Consider the following 16,941-nt stretch of genomic DNA (forward strand, 5'->3'; position numbering starts at 1 on the left):
GGGGACGTTTGGGGACGTCTGGGGACGTGGCAGGGATGTGGGGACTTGGGGATGGGGGCAGACGGATCCACGACACCGACATGGAGCTGCAGCAGCGCCGTCGAGTAGCTCCAGCTCGGCTCCATTGCCGGCACCAACGTCCTGGTGAGCCCTGCGGACATTTGGGGACATTTGGGGACATTGGGGGACATCGTAGGGACATTGGGGGACATCGTAGGGACTTTGGGGGACAGGGTGGGGACGTGGAGACTTGGGGACGGGGGCAGACGGATCCACGACGCCGACGTGGAGCTGCAGCAGCGCCGTCGAGTAGCTCCAGCTCGGCTCCATTGCCGGCACCAACGTCCTGGTGAGCCCTGCGGACATTTGGGGACATTTGGGGACATTGGGGGACATCGTAGGGACATTGGGGGACATCGTAGGGACTTTGGGGGACAGGGTGGGGACGTGGAGACTTGGGGACTTGGGGACGGGGGGCAGACGGATCCACGACGCCGACGTGGAGCTGCAGCAGCGCCGTCGAGTAGCTCCAGCTCGGCTCCATTGCCGGCACCGACGTCCTGGTGAGCCCTGGGGACATTTGGGGACATTGGGGGACATTGTAGGGACTTTGGGGGACAGGGTGGGGACGTGGAGACTTGGGGACTTGGGGACGGGGGCAGACGGATCCACGACGCCGACGTGGAGCTGCAGCAGCGCCATCGAGTACCTCAAGCTCAGCTCCGTCGCCGGCACCAACGTCCTGGTGAGCCCTGGGGACATTTGGGGACGTTTGGGGACGTCTGGGGACATTGGGGGACAGGGTGGGGACATGGAGACTTGGGGACGGGAGGCAGACAGATCCATGATGCCGACGTGGAGCTGCAGCAGCGCCGTCGAGTAGCTCCAGCTCGGCTCCATTGCCGGCACCAACGTCCTGGTGAGCCCTGGGGACGTTTGGGGACATTGGGGGACATCGTAGGGACTTTGGGGGACATGGTGGGGACATGGAGACTTGGGGACGGGGGCAGACAGATCCACGACGCCGACGTGGAGCTGCAGCAGCGCCATCGAGTACCTCAAGCTCAGCTCCATCGCTGGCACCAACGTCCTGGTGAGCCCTGGGGACATTTGGGGACGTTTGGGGACATCTGGGGACGTGGCAGGGATGTGGGGACTTGGGGATGGGGGCAGACGGATCCACGACACCGACATGGAGCTGCAGCAGCGCCGTCGAGTAGCTCCAGCTCGGCTCCATTGCCGGCACCGACGTCCTGGTGAGCCCTGGGGACATTTGGGGACATTGGGGGACATTGTAGGGACATTGGGGGACATCGTAGGGACTTTGGGGGACATGGTGGGGACGTGGAGACTTGGGGACTTGGGGACGGGAGGCAGACGGATCCACGACGCCGACGTGGAGCTGCAGCAGCGCCGTCGAGTACCTCAAGCTCGGCTCCATCGCTGGCACCAACGTCCTGGTGAGCCCTGGGGACATTTGGGGACATTTGGGGACATTGGGGGACATCGTAGGGACATTGGGGGACATCGTAGGGACTTTGGGGGACATCGTAGGGACATTGGGGGACATGGTGGGGACGTGGAGACTTGGGGACGGGGGCAGACGGATCCATGACACCGACGTGGAGCTGCAGCAGCGCCGTCGAGTAGCTCCAGCTCGGCTCCATTGCCGGCACCAACGTCCTGGTGAGCCCTGGGGACATTTGGGGACGTTTGGGGACGTCTGGGGACGTGGCAGGGATGTGGGGACTTGGGGACGGGGGCAGACGGATCCACGACACCGACATGGAGCTGCAGCAGCGCCGTCGAGTAGCTCCAGCTCGGCTCCATCGCCAGCACCGACGTCCTGGTGAGCCCTGGGGACACTTGGGGACATTGGGGGACGTTTGGGGACATTGGGGGACATCGTACGGACATTGGGGGACATCGTAGGGACTTTGGGGGACATGGTGGGGACGTGGAGACTTGGGGACTTGGGGACGGGGGCAGACGGATCCACGACACCGACGTGGAGCTGCAGCAGCGCCGTCGAGTAGCTCCAGCTCGGCTCCATCGCCGGCACCGACGTCCTGGTGAGCCCTGGGGACATTTGGGGACATTGGGGGACATTGTAGGGACATTGGGGGACATCGTAGGGACTTTGGGGGACATGGTGGGGACGTGGAGACTTGGGGACTTGGGGACGGGAGGCAGACGGATCCACGACGCCGACGTGGAGCTGCAGCAGCGCCGTCGAGTAGCTCCAGCTCGGCTCCATTGCCGGCACCGACGTCCTGGTGAGCCCTGGGGACATTTGGGGACATTGGGGGACATTGTAGGGACATTGGGGGACATCGTAGGGACTTTGGGGGACATGGTGGGGACGTGGAGACTTGGGGACTTGGGGACGGGAGGCAGACGGATCCACGACGCCGACGTGGAGCTGCAGCAGCGCCGTCGAGTAGCTCCAGCTCGGCTCCATCGCCGGCACCGACGTCCTGGTGAGCCCTGGGGACACTTGGGGACACTTGGGGACACCTGGGGACATTGGGGGACACGGGGGGACAGTGGGGACACCTGGCAGCCAGCTCCACAGCTCCACCGCGCTGCAGCAGCCCCGATGTCCCGGTGAGTGCTGGGGACACGGCGGTGAGGTGACATGGGGCCAGGGGGGTGTGGCGGGGGGGACAGAAGGACGGGGTGGCAGGGTGACAGACGGGGGGACAGAAGGATGGGGGGACAGAAGGGTGGGGTGACAAGGTGACGGAAGGACAGCGTGACAGAGGGATGGGGGGACAGAGTGATGGAAAGACAGGGTGGCAGAAGGACAGGGTGACAGAGGGGGTGACAGAAGGACAGGGTGACAGGATGACAGAAGGACAGGGTGACAGAAGGACAGGGTGACAGAAGGACAGGACAAGGTGACAGAAGGATGGGGTGACAGAAGGACAGGGTGACAGGATGACAGGACAAGGTGACAGAAGGATGGGGTGACAGAAGGACAGGGTGACAGAAGGATGGGGGACGGGGTGGCAGATGGGGTGACGGAAGGATGGGGTGACAGAAGGACAGGGTGACAGAGGGGGTGACAGAAGGACAGGGTGACAAGCATGGGGGGACACATGGGGTGACAGAAGGATAGGAGGACAGAGTGACAGGGTGACGGAAGGATGGGGTGACAGGGTGACAGAAGGACAGGGTGACAGGGTGATGGAAGGACAAGGTGCCAGGGTGACAGAAGGACGGGGTGACAGAGGGGGTGGCAGAAGGACAGGGTGACAGGGTGACGGAAGGACAAGGTGACGGGGTGACAGAAGGACGGGGTGACAGAGGGGTGGCAGAAGGATGGGGTGACGGTGACAGAAGGACAGGGTGACAGAGGGGTGACAGAAGGACGGGGTGACAGGGTGACAGAAGGACGGGGTGACAGAGGGGTGGCAGAAGGAAAGGGTGACAGGGTGACGGAAGGACAAGGTGACGGGGTGACAGAAGGACGGGGTGACAGAGGGGGTGACAGAAGGACGGGGTGACAGGGTGACAGAAGGACGGGGTGACAGAGGGGGTGACAGAAGGACAGGGTGACAGAGGGGGTGGCAGAAGGACGGGGTGGCAGAAGGACAAGGTGACAGAGGGGGTGACAGAAGGACGGGGTGACAGGGTGACAGAAGGACGGGGTGACAGAGGGGGTGGCAGAAGGACAGGGTGACGGTGACAGAAGGACGGGGTGACAGAGGGGGTGGCAGAAGGACAGGGTGACAGAGAGCTGTGCTGACGGGGTGACAGCCCAAGAGGGTGACAGCGGGACAGGGTGACCCGGGGACAGGCTGCCATGGTGACGCTGGGGACAGTGTCCCCCCCCCGAGCTGCCACCCCGGCCCCCCCTGCCCTGCCCTGGGGGACCCGGGGCCGGCCCGCCTGGGGGTGACGGGGGGTGACAGGGGAGTGACATTTGGTGACACGGGGTGACATGGGGGTGACACAGGATGACACGGGGTGATATGGGGCTGACAGGGTGATGGGGTGACGCGGGGGTGTGGGGGTGACGCGGGGTGACGCGGGGGTGACGCGGGGTGACGTGGGGTGTGGGGGGTGACGGGGTGACACGGGGTGATGTGGGGTGTGCGGGGTGATGTGGGGGTGATGTGGGGGTGACGCGGGGTGACGCGGGGGTGACGGGGTGTGGGGGTGACGCGGGGTGACGTGGGGGTGACGCGGGGTGATGCGGGGTGTGGGGGTGACGTGGGGGTGACGTGGGGTGCGGGGTGATGTGGGGGTGACGCAGGGGTGACGCGGGGTGCAGGGGTGCCGCGGGGTGTGGGGGTGACGCGGGTGACGCGGGGTGCCGGGGTGCCGCGGGTGTGGGGGTGCCGTGGGGGTGACACGGGGTGCCGGGGTGCCGGCAGGCGACGGTGCTGGAGGAGATGCCGCCGTTCCCCGAGCGCGGCTCCTCCATCCTGGCCAAGCTGAAGCGGAAGCGGGGGCCGGGGCGGGGGCCGAGGGCGGCCCCGAGCTCAACGGCGGCGCCGAGCCCCCAGCAGCGCCGTGAGCGGGGGGCACCGGGGGGTCCCGTGGGGGGGGGTCACCTGGGTAGGGGGACACTTAGGGTGGGGGGTCCTAAGGGTGAGGGTTCTCCTTTGGGGGGTCACCTGGGTGGGGGTCCCATGGGGGGTCCCATGGGTGGGTGGGGAGTCACCTGGGGGGACAACACTTGGGGGGGTGGTCCGAAGGGTGAGGGTTCTCCTTTGGGGGGTCCCATGGGTGGGGGGGTGTCACCTGGGGGTCCCGTGGGGGGGAGTCACCTGGGGGGACACACTTGGGGGGGTCCCAAGGGTGAGGGTTCTCCTTTGGGGGTCACCTGGATGGGGGGTCCCATGGGGGGGTCCCATGGGTGGGGGTCCCATGGGGGGGGTGTCACCTGGGGGGTCCCATGGGTGAGGGTTCTCCTTTGGGGGGTCACCTGGGTGGGGGTCGCATGGGGGGGTCCCATGGGTGGGGGGGGTCACCTGGGGGGTCCCATGGATGGGGGGTCACCTGGGTGGGGGGTCACCTGGGTGGGGGTCACCCGGGGTGGGGTCACCTGGGGGGGGAATCCCATGGGTGGGGGTCCCATGGATGGGGGGTCCCATGGGGGGGTCATCTGGGGTGGGGTCCCATGGGGGGGCTCACCTGGGTAGGGGACACTTAGGGTGGGGGGTCCCATAGGTGAGGGTTCTCCTTTGGGGGGTCCCATGGGGGCGTGTCCCATGGGGGCGTCACTCGGGGTGCGGCGTCCCATGGGTGGGGGAGGGTCATCTGGAGGGGGATCACATGGGGGGTCACCTGGGGGGGAGTCCACCGGGGAGGGGTCACCTGGGTGGGGGTCACCCGGGGTGGGGGTCCCATGGGGGGTCACCTGGGGGTCCCGGGGTGGGGGGTCACCTGGGGGGATCCCGTGGGGGGGTTCACCCAGGGTGGGTGTCCCCTTTTGGGGGGTCCCGGACGCCTGGGCCCCCCGAACTCCCCCCGCCCCCCAGTCGACGCCGTCCCCCTCCGCCGACCTCCTGGGCCTGCGCGGGGCCGCCCCTCCCCCCGCCGGGGCACCCTCCCCCCGCCGGCAGCAGCCTCCTGGTGGACGTGGAGCCCCCGCCCCCCGGGGGCACCCCCGACGACGCCTTCCTCGGGTGGGTGCTGGGGGCACCCTGGGGTGGGGGGCGTGGGGTCCCCTGGGGGGGGGTCCCTGGGGTCCCCTGGGGTTTGGGGGCAGGGGGCTGGGGTTGGGGGAGCATTGGGGGGGCACATGGGGGTCCCTGGGGTTTGGGGGGCACCCTGGGTGGGGGGGTGGGGGCACCTGGGGGGGTCCCTGGGGTTTGGGGGTGTCCATGGGGGTCCCCTGGGGTTTGGGGGGCTCCCGGGGGGAGCCTGTGGTCACCCGGGGGGCACATGGGGTTTGGGGGGCACCCTGAGGAGGGGGGCTGGGGGTCACCGGGGGGATGGGGGGGTCCCCTGGGGTTTGGGGGGGCTCCCTGGGGGCGTGGGGAGGGTCCTGGGGGTCCCCTGGGGTTTGGGGGCTCCCTGGGGTGGGAGGGGCTGGGGTCACCCCGGGGGCACATGAGGTTTGGGGGGCTCCCTGGGGGTCCCTGGAGTTTAGGGGGCACCGGGGGGAGGGCTGGGGGTCACCTGGGGAGGGCTCCCCTGCGCTTTGGGGGGCACCCTGGGGTGGGGGTGGGGGGTCCAGGACACCTGGGTCCCCCAAAACCCCCTCTCTCCGCAGGGCGGGGCCGCCCCCCGAGGACCCCCCTGCCCCTGCCCGAGGCCGACGAGCTGCTCAACAAGTGAGGGCCCCCACCCTTCCCCCCGGCCCCCAAATCGGGGACCCGGATGCCGGGGTCCGTCCCCCGTCCCCCCCAAATTGGGGGTCCCTCCGTGGGGGGGGGCGCTGCTCCTCCTGCCACCCCTCTGCCTGCGGCGGGGGACACGGGGGACGCAGGGCCCTGACGCGGTGTCCCCCTGTCCCCCTGTGTCCCTGTGTCCCCCGGTGTCCCCATGTCCTGTCCCCGTGTCCCCCTGTGTCCCCCGTGTCCCCCCATGTCCCCGTGTCCTGTCCCCGTGTCCCCATATCGTCCCTGTGTCCCCATGTCCCCGTGTCCCCCTGTGTCCCCGTGTCATCCCCTGTGTCCCCATCTCCCCCCATGTCCCCCGGGTCGTCCCGGTGTCCCCGTGTCGTCCCCCATGTCTCTGTCCCCTGTGTCCCCCTGTGTGTCCCCATCCCCGTGTCCCCCCGGTGTCATGTCCCCCGTGTCCCCCCCGTGTCCCCTCCATGTCCCCGTGTCTCTGTGTCATCCCGGTGTCCCCATGTCATCCCCATGTCCCTGTCCCCCGGTGTCCCCCTGCATGTCCCCATCCCTATGTCCCTTCCATGTCCCCCCGTCCCGTGTCCTGACCCGTGTCCCCCGTGTCCCGGTGTCGTCCCGGTGTCCCCATGTTGTTCCCCATGTCCCTGTCCCCCGTGTCCCCCCCGTGTGTCCCCATCTCCTATGTCCCCCCGTGTCCCCATGTCATCCCCGTGTCCCCCGGTGTCCCCGCGTCCCCCTGTGTCCCCATGTCCCCCCGTGTCCCCCCATGTCCCCGCGTCCCCCCGTGTCCCCGTGTCTCTGTGTCATCCCGGTGTCCCCATGTCATCCCCATGTCCCTGTCCCCTGTGTCCCCCTGCATGTCCCCATCCCCTATGTCCCTTCCATGTCCCCCCGTGTGTCCCCGTGTCCTGTCCCCGTGTCCCCCCGTGTCCCCGTGTCGTGTCCCCCATGTCCCCCATGTCCCCCCTGTGTCCCCATCCCCTGTGTCCCCTTGTGTCCCCCTTGTGTCCCCGTGTCATCCCCCGTGTCCCCCTCCATGTCCCCGTGTACCCCCCGTGTCCCCATCCCCGTGTCCCCCGGTGTCCCCGTGTCCCCCCCGTGTCCCCGTGTCCCCCCATGTCCCCATGTCCCCGTGTCGTCCCCGTGTCATCCCTCGTGTCCCCCCATGTTGTCCCGGTGTCCCCGTGTCCCCCCATGTCCCTGTCCCCCATGTCCCCCGCGTGTCCCCATCTCCTATGTCCCCCCGTGTCCCCCCGTGTCCCCCCGTGTCCCACCCTGTGTCCCCCTGTGTCCCTGTGTCCCCTTGTGTCCCCCTTGTGTCCCCTTTGTGTCCCCCTTGTGTGTCCCTGTGTCCCCCCCGTGTCCCCATCCCCCGTGTCCCCCCGGTGTCCCCGTGTCCCCCCCGTGTCCCCCCGTGCCCCCCAGGTTCGTCTGTAAGAATAACGGGGTGCTCTTCGAGAACCAGCTCCTGCAGATCGGGGTCAAGTCCGAGTTCAGGCAGAACCTGGGTGAGCCTTGGGGACAGCGGGGACGCGGGGGACAGCGGGGACACGGGGGACAGTGGGGACACGGGGGGACAGCGGGCACGCGGGGGGACACGGGGGCTGCGTCCTCGCTGTCCCCACTGACTGGGTGTTGTTGTGTCTGTGTGCCCCCCCCCGTGCTGTCCTCTCCTCTCTGGTGGTCCCTGTGGTCCCCCTCGATGTCACCTCTCGATGTCCCCGTGTCCCCTCCGTGTCCCCCCATGATCCCGTGTCCCCCGTGTCCCCCACCTGTCCCCCCGTGTCCCCCATGTCCCCACGTGTCCCCCACCTGTCCCCCATGATCCCCGTGTCCCCCACCTGTCCCCCATGTCCCCATGTGTCCCCACCTGTCCCCCCATGATCCCGTGTCCCCCCATGTCCCCACATGTCCCCCACCTGTCCCCCCATGATCCTCGTGTCCCCCGTGTCCCCTCATGTCCCTGTGTCCTTCCATGTCCCCCATGTCCCCCATGTCCCTTGTGTCCCCCATGTCCCTTGTGTCCCCCCATGTCCTCCCGTGTCCCTCATGTCCCCTCCATGTCCCCCTGTGTCTCCTCATGTCCCCGTGTCCCCTCATGTGTCCCCCTGTGTGTCCCCATGTCCTCGTGTGTCCCCCTAATGTGTCCCCCGTGTCCTCCCCATGTCCCCATGTCCCCCCGTGTCCCCCTGCATCCCCCTGCGTCCCTCCTGTGTCCCCTGCGTCCCCCATGTCCCCCTCCGTGTCCCCATGTCCCCCTGTGTCCCCCATGTCCCCCGTGTCCCCATGTCCCCCGTGTCCCCCATGTCTCCTGTGTCCCCCCATGTCCCCACTCCGTGTCCCCTGTCCCCCTCTGTGTCCCCATGTCCCCCGTGTCCCCCATGTCCCCTGCGTCCCCCATGTCTCCCTGTGTCCCCCGTCCCCCTCCATGTCCCCTGTCCCCTCCGTGTCCCCCATGTCCCCCATGTCCCCCGTGTCCCCCTGCGCCCCCATGTCTCTCCCTGTGTCCCCCATGTCCCGATGTCCCCACTCCATGTCCCCCATGTCCCCTGTGTCCCCCTGTGTCCTCCCCGTATCCCTCATGTCCCCCCGTGTCCCCATGTCCCCCATGTGTCCCCCTGTCCCCTCAGTGTCCCCCCGTGTCCCCATGCCCCCCGTGCCCCCGTGTCCCCCCAGGCCGCATGTACCTCTTCTACGGGAACAAGACGTCTGTCCCCTTCCAGAACTTTGTCCCCACTGTCACCTGCCCCGGGGAGCTGCAGGGCCATATCCTGACCGGGGGGACAGGGGGGACACGGGGGGGACACGGGGGACATGGGGACATCGGGGGACAGGGGGGACACTGGGGGGGGACACGGGGGACATGGGGACATCAGGGGACAGGGGGACACTGGGGGGGGGGACACGGGGGGATATGGGGACATCGGGGGACAGGGGGGACACTGGGGGGGACACGGGGGACATGGGGACATCGGGGGACAGGGGGGACACTGGGGGGGACACTGGGGGACATGGGGACATCGGGGGACACGGGGCTGCAGGGCCATGTCCTGACCGGGGGACACGGGGGGGACACTGGGGGACATGGGGACATCGGGGGACAGGGGGTTGCAGGGCCATGTCCTGACCGGGGGGACACGGGGGACACGGGGGGACATGGGGACACGGGGACAGGGGTCCTGGGGGGGGGTTGGGGTGCTGGGGGGTCAGGGGTTCCCAGGGGGTTCGGGGTGCAGGGAGGGTTCCAAGAGCAGGTTTCGGGGTGCGGGGGTTCTGGGGGTTTTGGGGTGCAGGGGGGTCAGGGGTTCCCAGGGAGGTTTTGGGGTGCAGGGGTTCCCGGGGGGTTCGGGGTGCAGGGGGTCAGGGGTTCCCAGGGGGTTTCGGGGTGCAGGGAGGGTTCCGAGAGCAGGTTTCGGGGTGCGGGGGTTCCGGGGGTTTCGGGGTGCAGGCGGTGCCTCCTTAGCCCCCCACAGCTGGCGGTGCAGACGCGGGCGGTGGAGCCGGGGGTGGAGGGGGGGGCGCAGGTCCAGCAGGTCCTGAACATCGAGTGTCTGGGGGACTTCAGCGTCCCCCCTCCTGGCCCTGCGCTTCCGGTGAGGGGCCGCAACGGGGGGCCGGGGGATTTGGGGGGCCTGGGGGTGTTTGGGGGCCTGGGGGTGTCCAGGGGGATTTGGGGGCCTGGGGGTGTCCAGGGGGCCTGGGGGTGTCCAGGGGGATTTGGGGGGCCTGGGGGTGTCCAGGGGGATTTGGGGTGTCAGGGGATTTGGGGGCCTGGGGGTGTTGGGGGGTCTGGGGGTGTCCAGGGGGAATTTGGGGGGTGTCAGGGGATTTGGGGGCCTGGGGGTGTTTGGGGGGGATTTGGGGGACTCAGGGGATTTGGGGGGCCTGGGGGTGTTTGGGGGATTTGGGGACTCAGGGGATTTGGGGGCCTGGGGGTGTTTGGGGGATTTGGGGGTGTCAGGGGATTTGGGGGCCTGGGGGTGTTGGGGGTCTGGGGGTGTCCAGGGGGATTTGGGGTGTCAGGGGATTTGGGGGCCTGGGGGTGTTTGGGGGATTTGGGGGACTCAGGGGGATTTGGGGGCCTGGGGTGTTTGGGGGGATTTGGGGGGACTCAGGGGGATTTGGGGGGCCTGGGGTGTTTGGGGGATTTGGGGGGTGTCAGGGGATTTGGGGGGCCTGGGGGTGTTGGGGGTCTGGGGGTGTCCAGGGGGATTTGGGGGTGTCAGGGGATTTGGGGGCCTGGGGGTGTTTGGGGGGATTTGGGGGACTCAGGGGGGATTTGGGGGGGTCTGGGGGTGTTTGGGGGCCTGGGGGTGTCCAGGGGGATTTGGGGGTCTCAGGGGGATTTGGGGGGCCTGGGGGTGTTTGGGGGGGGGATTTGGGGGACTCAGGGGGATTTGGGGGGTCTGGGGTGTTTGGGGGGCCTGGGGGTGTCCAGGGGGATTTGGGGGTCTCAGGGGGATTTGGGGGGCCTGGGGGTGTTTGGGGGATTTGGGGGGACTCAGGGGATTTGGGGGGTCTGGGGGTGTTTGGGGGGCCTGGGGTGTTTTGGGGACCCTGGGGGGTTTGGGGGTGTCCTGGAGGATTTTGGGGTGACCTGGGGGTGTTTGGGGGTCCGGGGGTGTTTGGGGGATTTGGGGAGGGGGTGTCGAGGGGCTGCTGGAGGGGCTCTCAGCCCGCGGGCTGTCTCAGGATGCCGGGGGGGGGGCAGGTTTTGGGGTGCCCCTGACCCTCTCCCCCCCCCAGGCAGGGGGCCCCCAAAGCCTCACCCTGAAGCTCCCCGTCACCCTCAACAAGTTCTTCCAGGCCAGCGAGATGGGGGCACAGGAGTTCTTCCAGCGCTGGAAGCAGCTCAGCATGTGGGGCTGGGGGGTCCGGGGGGCTGGGGGGCTTGGGGTCCCTGGGGGTTTGGGGGGTCCCTGGGGGGCTTGGGGGGTTTGGGGGTTTGGGGGTTTTGGGGGTCTTGGGGGGTCTGGGGGGGTCTCTGGGGGCACAGGAGTTCTTCCAGCGCTGGAAGCAGCTCAGCATGTGGGGCTGGGGGGTCCGGGGGGCTGGGGGCTTGGGGGTCCCTGGGGGTTTGGGGTCCCTGGGGGCTTGGGGGTTTGGGGGGTTTGGGGGGTTTTGGGGGTCTTGGGGGGTCTGGGGGTCTCTGGGGGCACAGGAGTTCTTCCAGCGCTGGAAGCAGCTCAGCATGTGGGGCTGGGGGGTCCGGGGGGCTGGGGGGCTTGGGGTCCCTGGGGGTTTGGGGGGTCCCTGGGGGGGCTTGGGGGGTTTGGGGGTTTGGGGGTTTTGGGGGTCTTGGGGGGTCTGGGGGGTCTCTGGGGCACAGGAGTTCTTCCAGCGCTGGAAGCAGCTCAGCATGTGGGGCTGGGGGGTCCGGGGGGCTGGGGGGCTTGGGGGGTCCTGGGGGTTTGGGGGGTCCCTGGGGGCTTGAGGGGGTTTGGGGGCGTTTTGGGGGGTCCTGGGGGTCTTGGGGGCTCCCTGGGGGGCTCTTGGGGGTCCCGGGGGGTCAGGGGGCTCCTGGGGGCTCAGGCCCTTTCCAGCGCTGGAAGCAGCTCGGGGGGGGGGGGGAGGGGCGGACTGGGGGAGGGGGCTGGGCTGGGGAGGGGCCGAGGCCGCTTGGCGATCGCACGCCCTCCTCCCCCGTGTGCCCCCCACTGACCCCCTGTACCCCCTTCCCCCCGCTCCCGTTTCCCCTCCCCCGCTCCCGCCCCTCCCCCGCCCTCCCCCAGGCCGCAGCAGGAGGCCCAGAAGATCTTCAAGGCCGCGCACCCCATGGACCCCGAGGTGACCAAGGCCAAGGTGGGGCCCGAGGGGGGGAGGGGTCCCCGGATGGGGGAGGGGTTCCTTAAATGGGGAAAGGGCCACTGAAATGGGGGAGGGGAGGGGGCACGTAAATGGGGGAGGGGTCACCGAAATGGGGGAGGGGTCCTGTAAATGGGGGAGGGTCACCCAGATGGGGAGGGGTCACCGAAATGGGGGAGGGGTCACCCAGCTGGGGAGGGGTTCCTTAAATGGGGGAGGGGTCACCGAAATGGGGGAGGGGTCTCGCAAATGGGGAGGGGTCACCCAGATGGGGGAGGGTCACCGAAATGGGGGAGGGTTTCTTAAATGGGGGAGGGTCACTGAAATGGGGGAGGGGGTCACGTAAATGGGGGAGGGGTCACCGAAATGGGGGAGGGGTTTCTTAAATGGGGGAGGGTCACTGAAATGGGGGGAGGGAGTCACGTAAATGGGGAGGGGTCACCGAAATGGGGGAGGGGTCCTGTAAATGGGGAGGGGTCACCCAGATGGGGAGGGGTCACCGAAATGGGGGAGGGGTCACCCAGCTGGGGAGGGGTTCCTTAAATGGGGGAGGGGTCACCGAAATAGGGGAGGGGTCTCGCAAATGGGGGAGGGGTCACCCAGATGGGGGAGGGGTTCCTTAAATGGAGGAAGGGGTCACGTAAATGGGGGAGGGGTCATGTAAATGGGGGAGGGGTCCCTGAAATGGGGGAGGGGTCACGTAAATGGGGAGGGGTCACCCAGATGGGGGAGGGGTTCCTTAAATGGGGGAGGGGTCCCCGAAATGGGGGGAGGGGTCCCCCAAACGGGGGCTCCCCAGCTGCTGCGTCCCCTATCGGGGGCGGGGGAGGATCCCGGGGCGTTTGTTGGGGTGCGGGGGGCCCCCCAGATCCCGGGGTCCCGGTTGGGGGGCTGACCCCTCCCTCCCCCTCCCCTCCCCCAGCTCCTGGGCTTCGGCAGCGCCCTGCTGGGGGGGGTGGACCCCAACCCCGAGAACTTCGTGGGCGCCGGCATCATCCAGACCAAGGCGCTGCAGGTCGGGTGCCTGCTGCGCCTGGAGCCCAACGCCCAGGCCCAGGTGGGGCAGCCGTGGGGCTGGGACGCGCCGTGGGGCTGGGGGACGCGCCCGCCGTGGGGCTGGGGGGCTGCCGTGGGGCTGGGGGACACGCACGCTGCGGGGTGGGGGGCTGCCTGCTGCGCCTGGAGCCCAACGCCCGGGCCCAGGTGGGGCAGCTGGGGGGCTGCTATGGGGCTGGGGGATGCGCCGTGGGGCTGGGGGACGCGCCCGCCGTGGGGCTGGGGGGCTGCCGTGGGGCTGGGGGGCTGCCGTGGGGCTGGGGGACACGCACGCTGCGGGCGGGGGGGCTGCCTGCTGCGCCTGGAGCCCAACGCCCAGGCCCAGGTGGGGCAGCCGTGGGGCTGGGGGGCTGCTATGGGGCTGGGGGACGCGCCCACCGTGGGGCTGGGGGGACATGCTGGGGAGCTGCTATGGGGCTGGGGAACGTGCTGGGGGGCTGCTGGGACACACACCGTGGGGCTGGGGGGCCGCTGGGGGGCTGAGGGAGACATGCTGGGGGGCTGCTACGGGGCTGGGGGACACGCCGTGGGGCTGCTGTGGGGCTGCCGTGGGGCTGGGGGGACACAGTGTGGGGCTGGGGGACACACACCGTGGGGCTGGGTGGCCGCTGTGGGGCTGGGGACACACACACGCCGTGGGTCACGCCGTGGGGCTGCCCCACAGATGTACCGGCTGACGCTGCGCACGAGCAAGGAGTCGGTGTCGAAGCACCTCTGCGATCTCCTGGCGATGCAGTTCTAGGGGGGCACCCGGCCCCCCAACCGCCGTGGGGCTGCCCCATAGCCACCCCCACACCATAGTGGGGTGCCCCACGGGGACCCCAACCACCATGGGGCATCCCACGGGGCCCCCTACCACCCCATGGGGACCCCAACTGCTGTGGGGCTGCTCCACAGTGACCCACACTGCCGTGGGGCTGCCCTATGGGGACACCCCCTGTTCCACCGAGTACCCCCCCCACTGCTGTGGGGCTGCCCCACGGGCCCCAGCCCCAGAGGAGCATCCCCTGGACTGGGACTGCCCCCCCACCCCCCCCCGCTGCCGTGGGGTGCTCTGTGGGGCAGGCCCTACCCCGCTGTGGGTCGCGCCGTGGGTCGCGCCGTGCCGTGCGTTGAGGTGTGTCTCGTCCGTCGTGTCGCGCCGCGTCTGTCGCTCTTGTGAATAAAGGGGGGCCCTGGCCCCCAAACGCGCCTCGCTCTGCCCCACGGCTGCCCCACGGTGTTCCGCAGTCATGCCTGGCTGCCCCACGCACCCCAGATCTGCCCCAGAGCCCCCCCCCACTCCATGGTGCCCCATAGACCCCCCACAGTGCCCCATAGACCTCCCAGTGCCCCATAGAGCCCTAAAGCTGCCCCATAGACCCCTTTCTGCCCCATAGAGCCCCCCCAATGCCCCATAGAACCCTAAAGCTGCCCCATAGACCCCCCACTGCCCCATAGAGCCTTAAAGCTGCCCCACAGAGCCCCCCACTGCCCCATAGAATTACCTCTGCCCCATAGAGCCCCCCACCAGCGGGACTCGCTGGCTGAGCCAATGTGTTTATTCTCTGGGTGGGGACCCAGGTGAGCGGGGGGTCCTCAGAGTTGGGGGTCCCGGGGGGGGGGGGTCCCCGATGTTGGGGGTCCCAGGCGCCCAGGCTGTCACTGGCGTTGGGGGGTCCCGGCACTGGGGGTCCCGATGTTGGGGGGCCATGGTGTCCAGGTTGGGGGTCCCCAGCATTGGGGGTCCCCAATCTCGGGGGTCCCCAGCTCCGGGGCTCCCCGATGTTGGGGGTCCGGGTGTTGGGGGTCCCTGGTATCCAGACTGGGGGGTCCCCAGCTCTGGGGGTCCCCAGTCTTGGGGGGTCCCCATTATCCAGACTGGGGGGTCCCCAGCTCCGGGGGTCCCCAATCTCGGGGGGTCCCCAGCTCCGGAGCTCCCCGACGTTGGGGGTCCGGGTGTTGGGGGTCCCTGGTATCCAGACTTAGGGGTCCCCAGCGTTGGGGGTCCCCAGTCTTGGGGGGTCCCCAGTATCCAGACTGGGGGGTCCCCAGCTCCAGGGGTCCCCAATCTCGGGGGGTCCCCAGCTCCGGAGCTCCCCAACGTTGGGGGTCCGGGTGTTGGGGGTCCCCATTATCCAGACTGGGGGGTCCCCAGCTCCGGGGGTCCCCAATCTTGGGGGGTCCCCAGCTCCGGGGCTCCCTGACATTGGGGGTCCGGGTGTTGGGGGTCCCCAGCTCCGGGGGTCCCCAATCTCGGGGGGTCCCCAGCTCCGGAGCTCCCTGATGCTGGGGGTCCGGGTGTTGGGGGTCCCCGGTATCCAGACTGGGGGGTCCCCAGCTCCGGGGCTCCCTGACGTTGGGGGTCCGGGTGTTGGGGGTCCCTGGTATCCAGACTTGGGGGTCCCCAGCATTGGGGGTCCCCAGTCTTGGGGGGTCCCCAGCTCCAGGGGTCCCCAATCTCGGGGGGTCCCCAGCTCCGGAGCTCCCCGATGTTGGGGGTCCGGGTGTTGGGGGTCCCCAGTATCCAGATTGGGGGGTCCCCAGTCTTGGTGGGTCCCCAGTATCCAGGTTGGGGGGTCCCCAGCTCCAGGGGTCCCCAATCTTGGGGGGTCCCCAGCTCCGGGGCTCCCTGACATTGGGGGTCTGGGTGTTGGGGGTCCCCAGCTCTGGGGGTCCCCAATCTCGGGGGGTCCCCAGCTCCGGAGCTCCCTGATGTTGGGGGTCCGGGTGTTGGGGGTCCCCGGTATCCAGACTTGGGGGTCCCCAGCATTGGGGGTCCCCAGTCTTGGGGGGTCCCCGGTATCCAGACTGGGGGGTCCCCAGCTCCGGGGCTCCGGGCGCTGGGGGTCCCCGGTCCCGGGGGGGGCTCAGGGGGGCGCAGGGCGCGCAGGGCGCGCAGGGCGAGGGGCGCAGGCGGGGCGGGGGGCGCGGGGGGGCAGCAGCAGCAGCAGCAGCAGCTCGGGGCGCAGGAGGACGCAGCCCGTGTGGGTCGGCAGCGCCGCGTAGCAGAGCCCGGCCCCGGGGGAGCCCCTGGGGCCCCGTCAGCCCCGGCCCCTGCACCCCCCTGGGCCCCCTGCACCCCCTGCCCCCCAAAAGACCCCCAGCCCCCAATTGCCCCCCAGCCCCCCAATTGCTCCCAAACTGCCCCCAGCTCAGCCCCGGCCCCCCCAACTGCCCCCTGGACCCCCCCTCAGCCCCCTGCACCCCCTGCCCCCAATTGCTCCTCAGCCCCCCCAATTGCCCCCAAACTGCCCCCCAACTCAGCCCCTGCCCCCTGGGCCCCCCAGCCCCCCAATTGCCCCCAAACTGCCCCTCAGCCCCCAACTCATCCCCTGGGCCCTCAGCCCCCCGCCTCCCAAATGCCCCCAGCCCCCAATTGCCCCCAAACTGCCCCCCAGCCCCCAACTCATCCCCTGCCCCCCAACTGCCCCCTGGGCGCCCCCCAGCCCCCCTGCACCCCCTCTGCCCCCAAAGCCCCCAGCCCCCAAACTGACCCCCTGACTGCCTCCCCACCCCTCTATTGCCCCCCAGACCCCACCTGAACCCCAAATCCCTCAGTTGCCCCCCCGGGGATATGGGGGTCCCCTGGGGGGTCCCCCAGGGACCCCAGCCCCCAGCCCCCATTTGCCCCCCAGCTCACCTGGGGCCCCCTCCTCGGGGCAGTATTGGGGGCCACCAGGGCGTAGAGGTGACGCAGGGCGGCCCCACGGCGCTGGGGGCAGCACCCTCTGGGGGGCAATGGGGGTCAGGGGGGCAATGGGGGGCTGGGGGGCAATGGGGGGCTCTG

The 16,941-nt window shown here is 69.6% G+C and overlaps 1 protein-coding gene across 1 annotated transcript in view; it reads left to right on the forward strand.

The window, feature by feature from the left end:
* The window catches only part of AP2A1 (adaptor related protein complex 2 subunit alpha 1), a 37,387-nt gene extending 23,024 nt beyond the window's left edge, over positions 1–14,363 (forward strand). The window contains 12 exon segments of the mRNA XM_072847763.1: positions 4,383–4,518; positions 5,476–5,564; positions 5,566–5,639; positions 6,230–6,254; positions 6,256–6,290; positions 7,737–7,819; positions 8,988–9,076; positions 9,782–9,921; positions 11,060–11,170; positions 12,044–12,113; positions 13,039–13,173; positions 13,837–14,363. Coding sequence (XP_072703864.1) covers positions 4,383–4,518; positions 5,476–5,564; positions 5,566–5,639; positions 6,230–6,254; positions 6,256–6,290; positions 7,737–7,819; positions 8,988–9,076; positions 9,782–9,921; positions 11,060–11,170; positions 12,044–12,113; positions 13,039–13,173; positions 13,837–13,914 — 1,065 coding nt within the window. The 3' untranslated portion in view covers positions 13,915–14,363.
* Positions 14,364–16,941: the final 2,578 nt, after the last annotated feature.

The sequence above is a fragment of the Ciconia boyciana genome, chromosome 28 (genome assembly GCF_034638445.1).
Source record: "Ciconia boyciana chromosome 28, ASM3463844v1, whole genome shotgun sequence".
Classification (NCBI taxonomy): Eukaryota; Metazoa; Chordata; class Aves; order Ciconiiformes; family Ciconiidae; genus Ciconia; species Ciconia boyciana.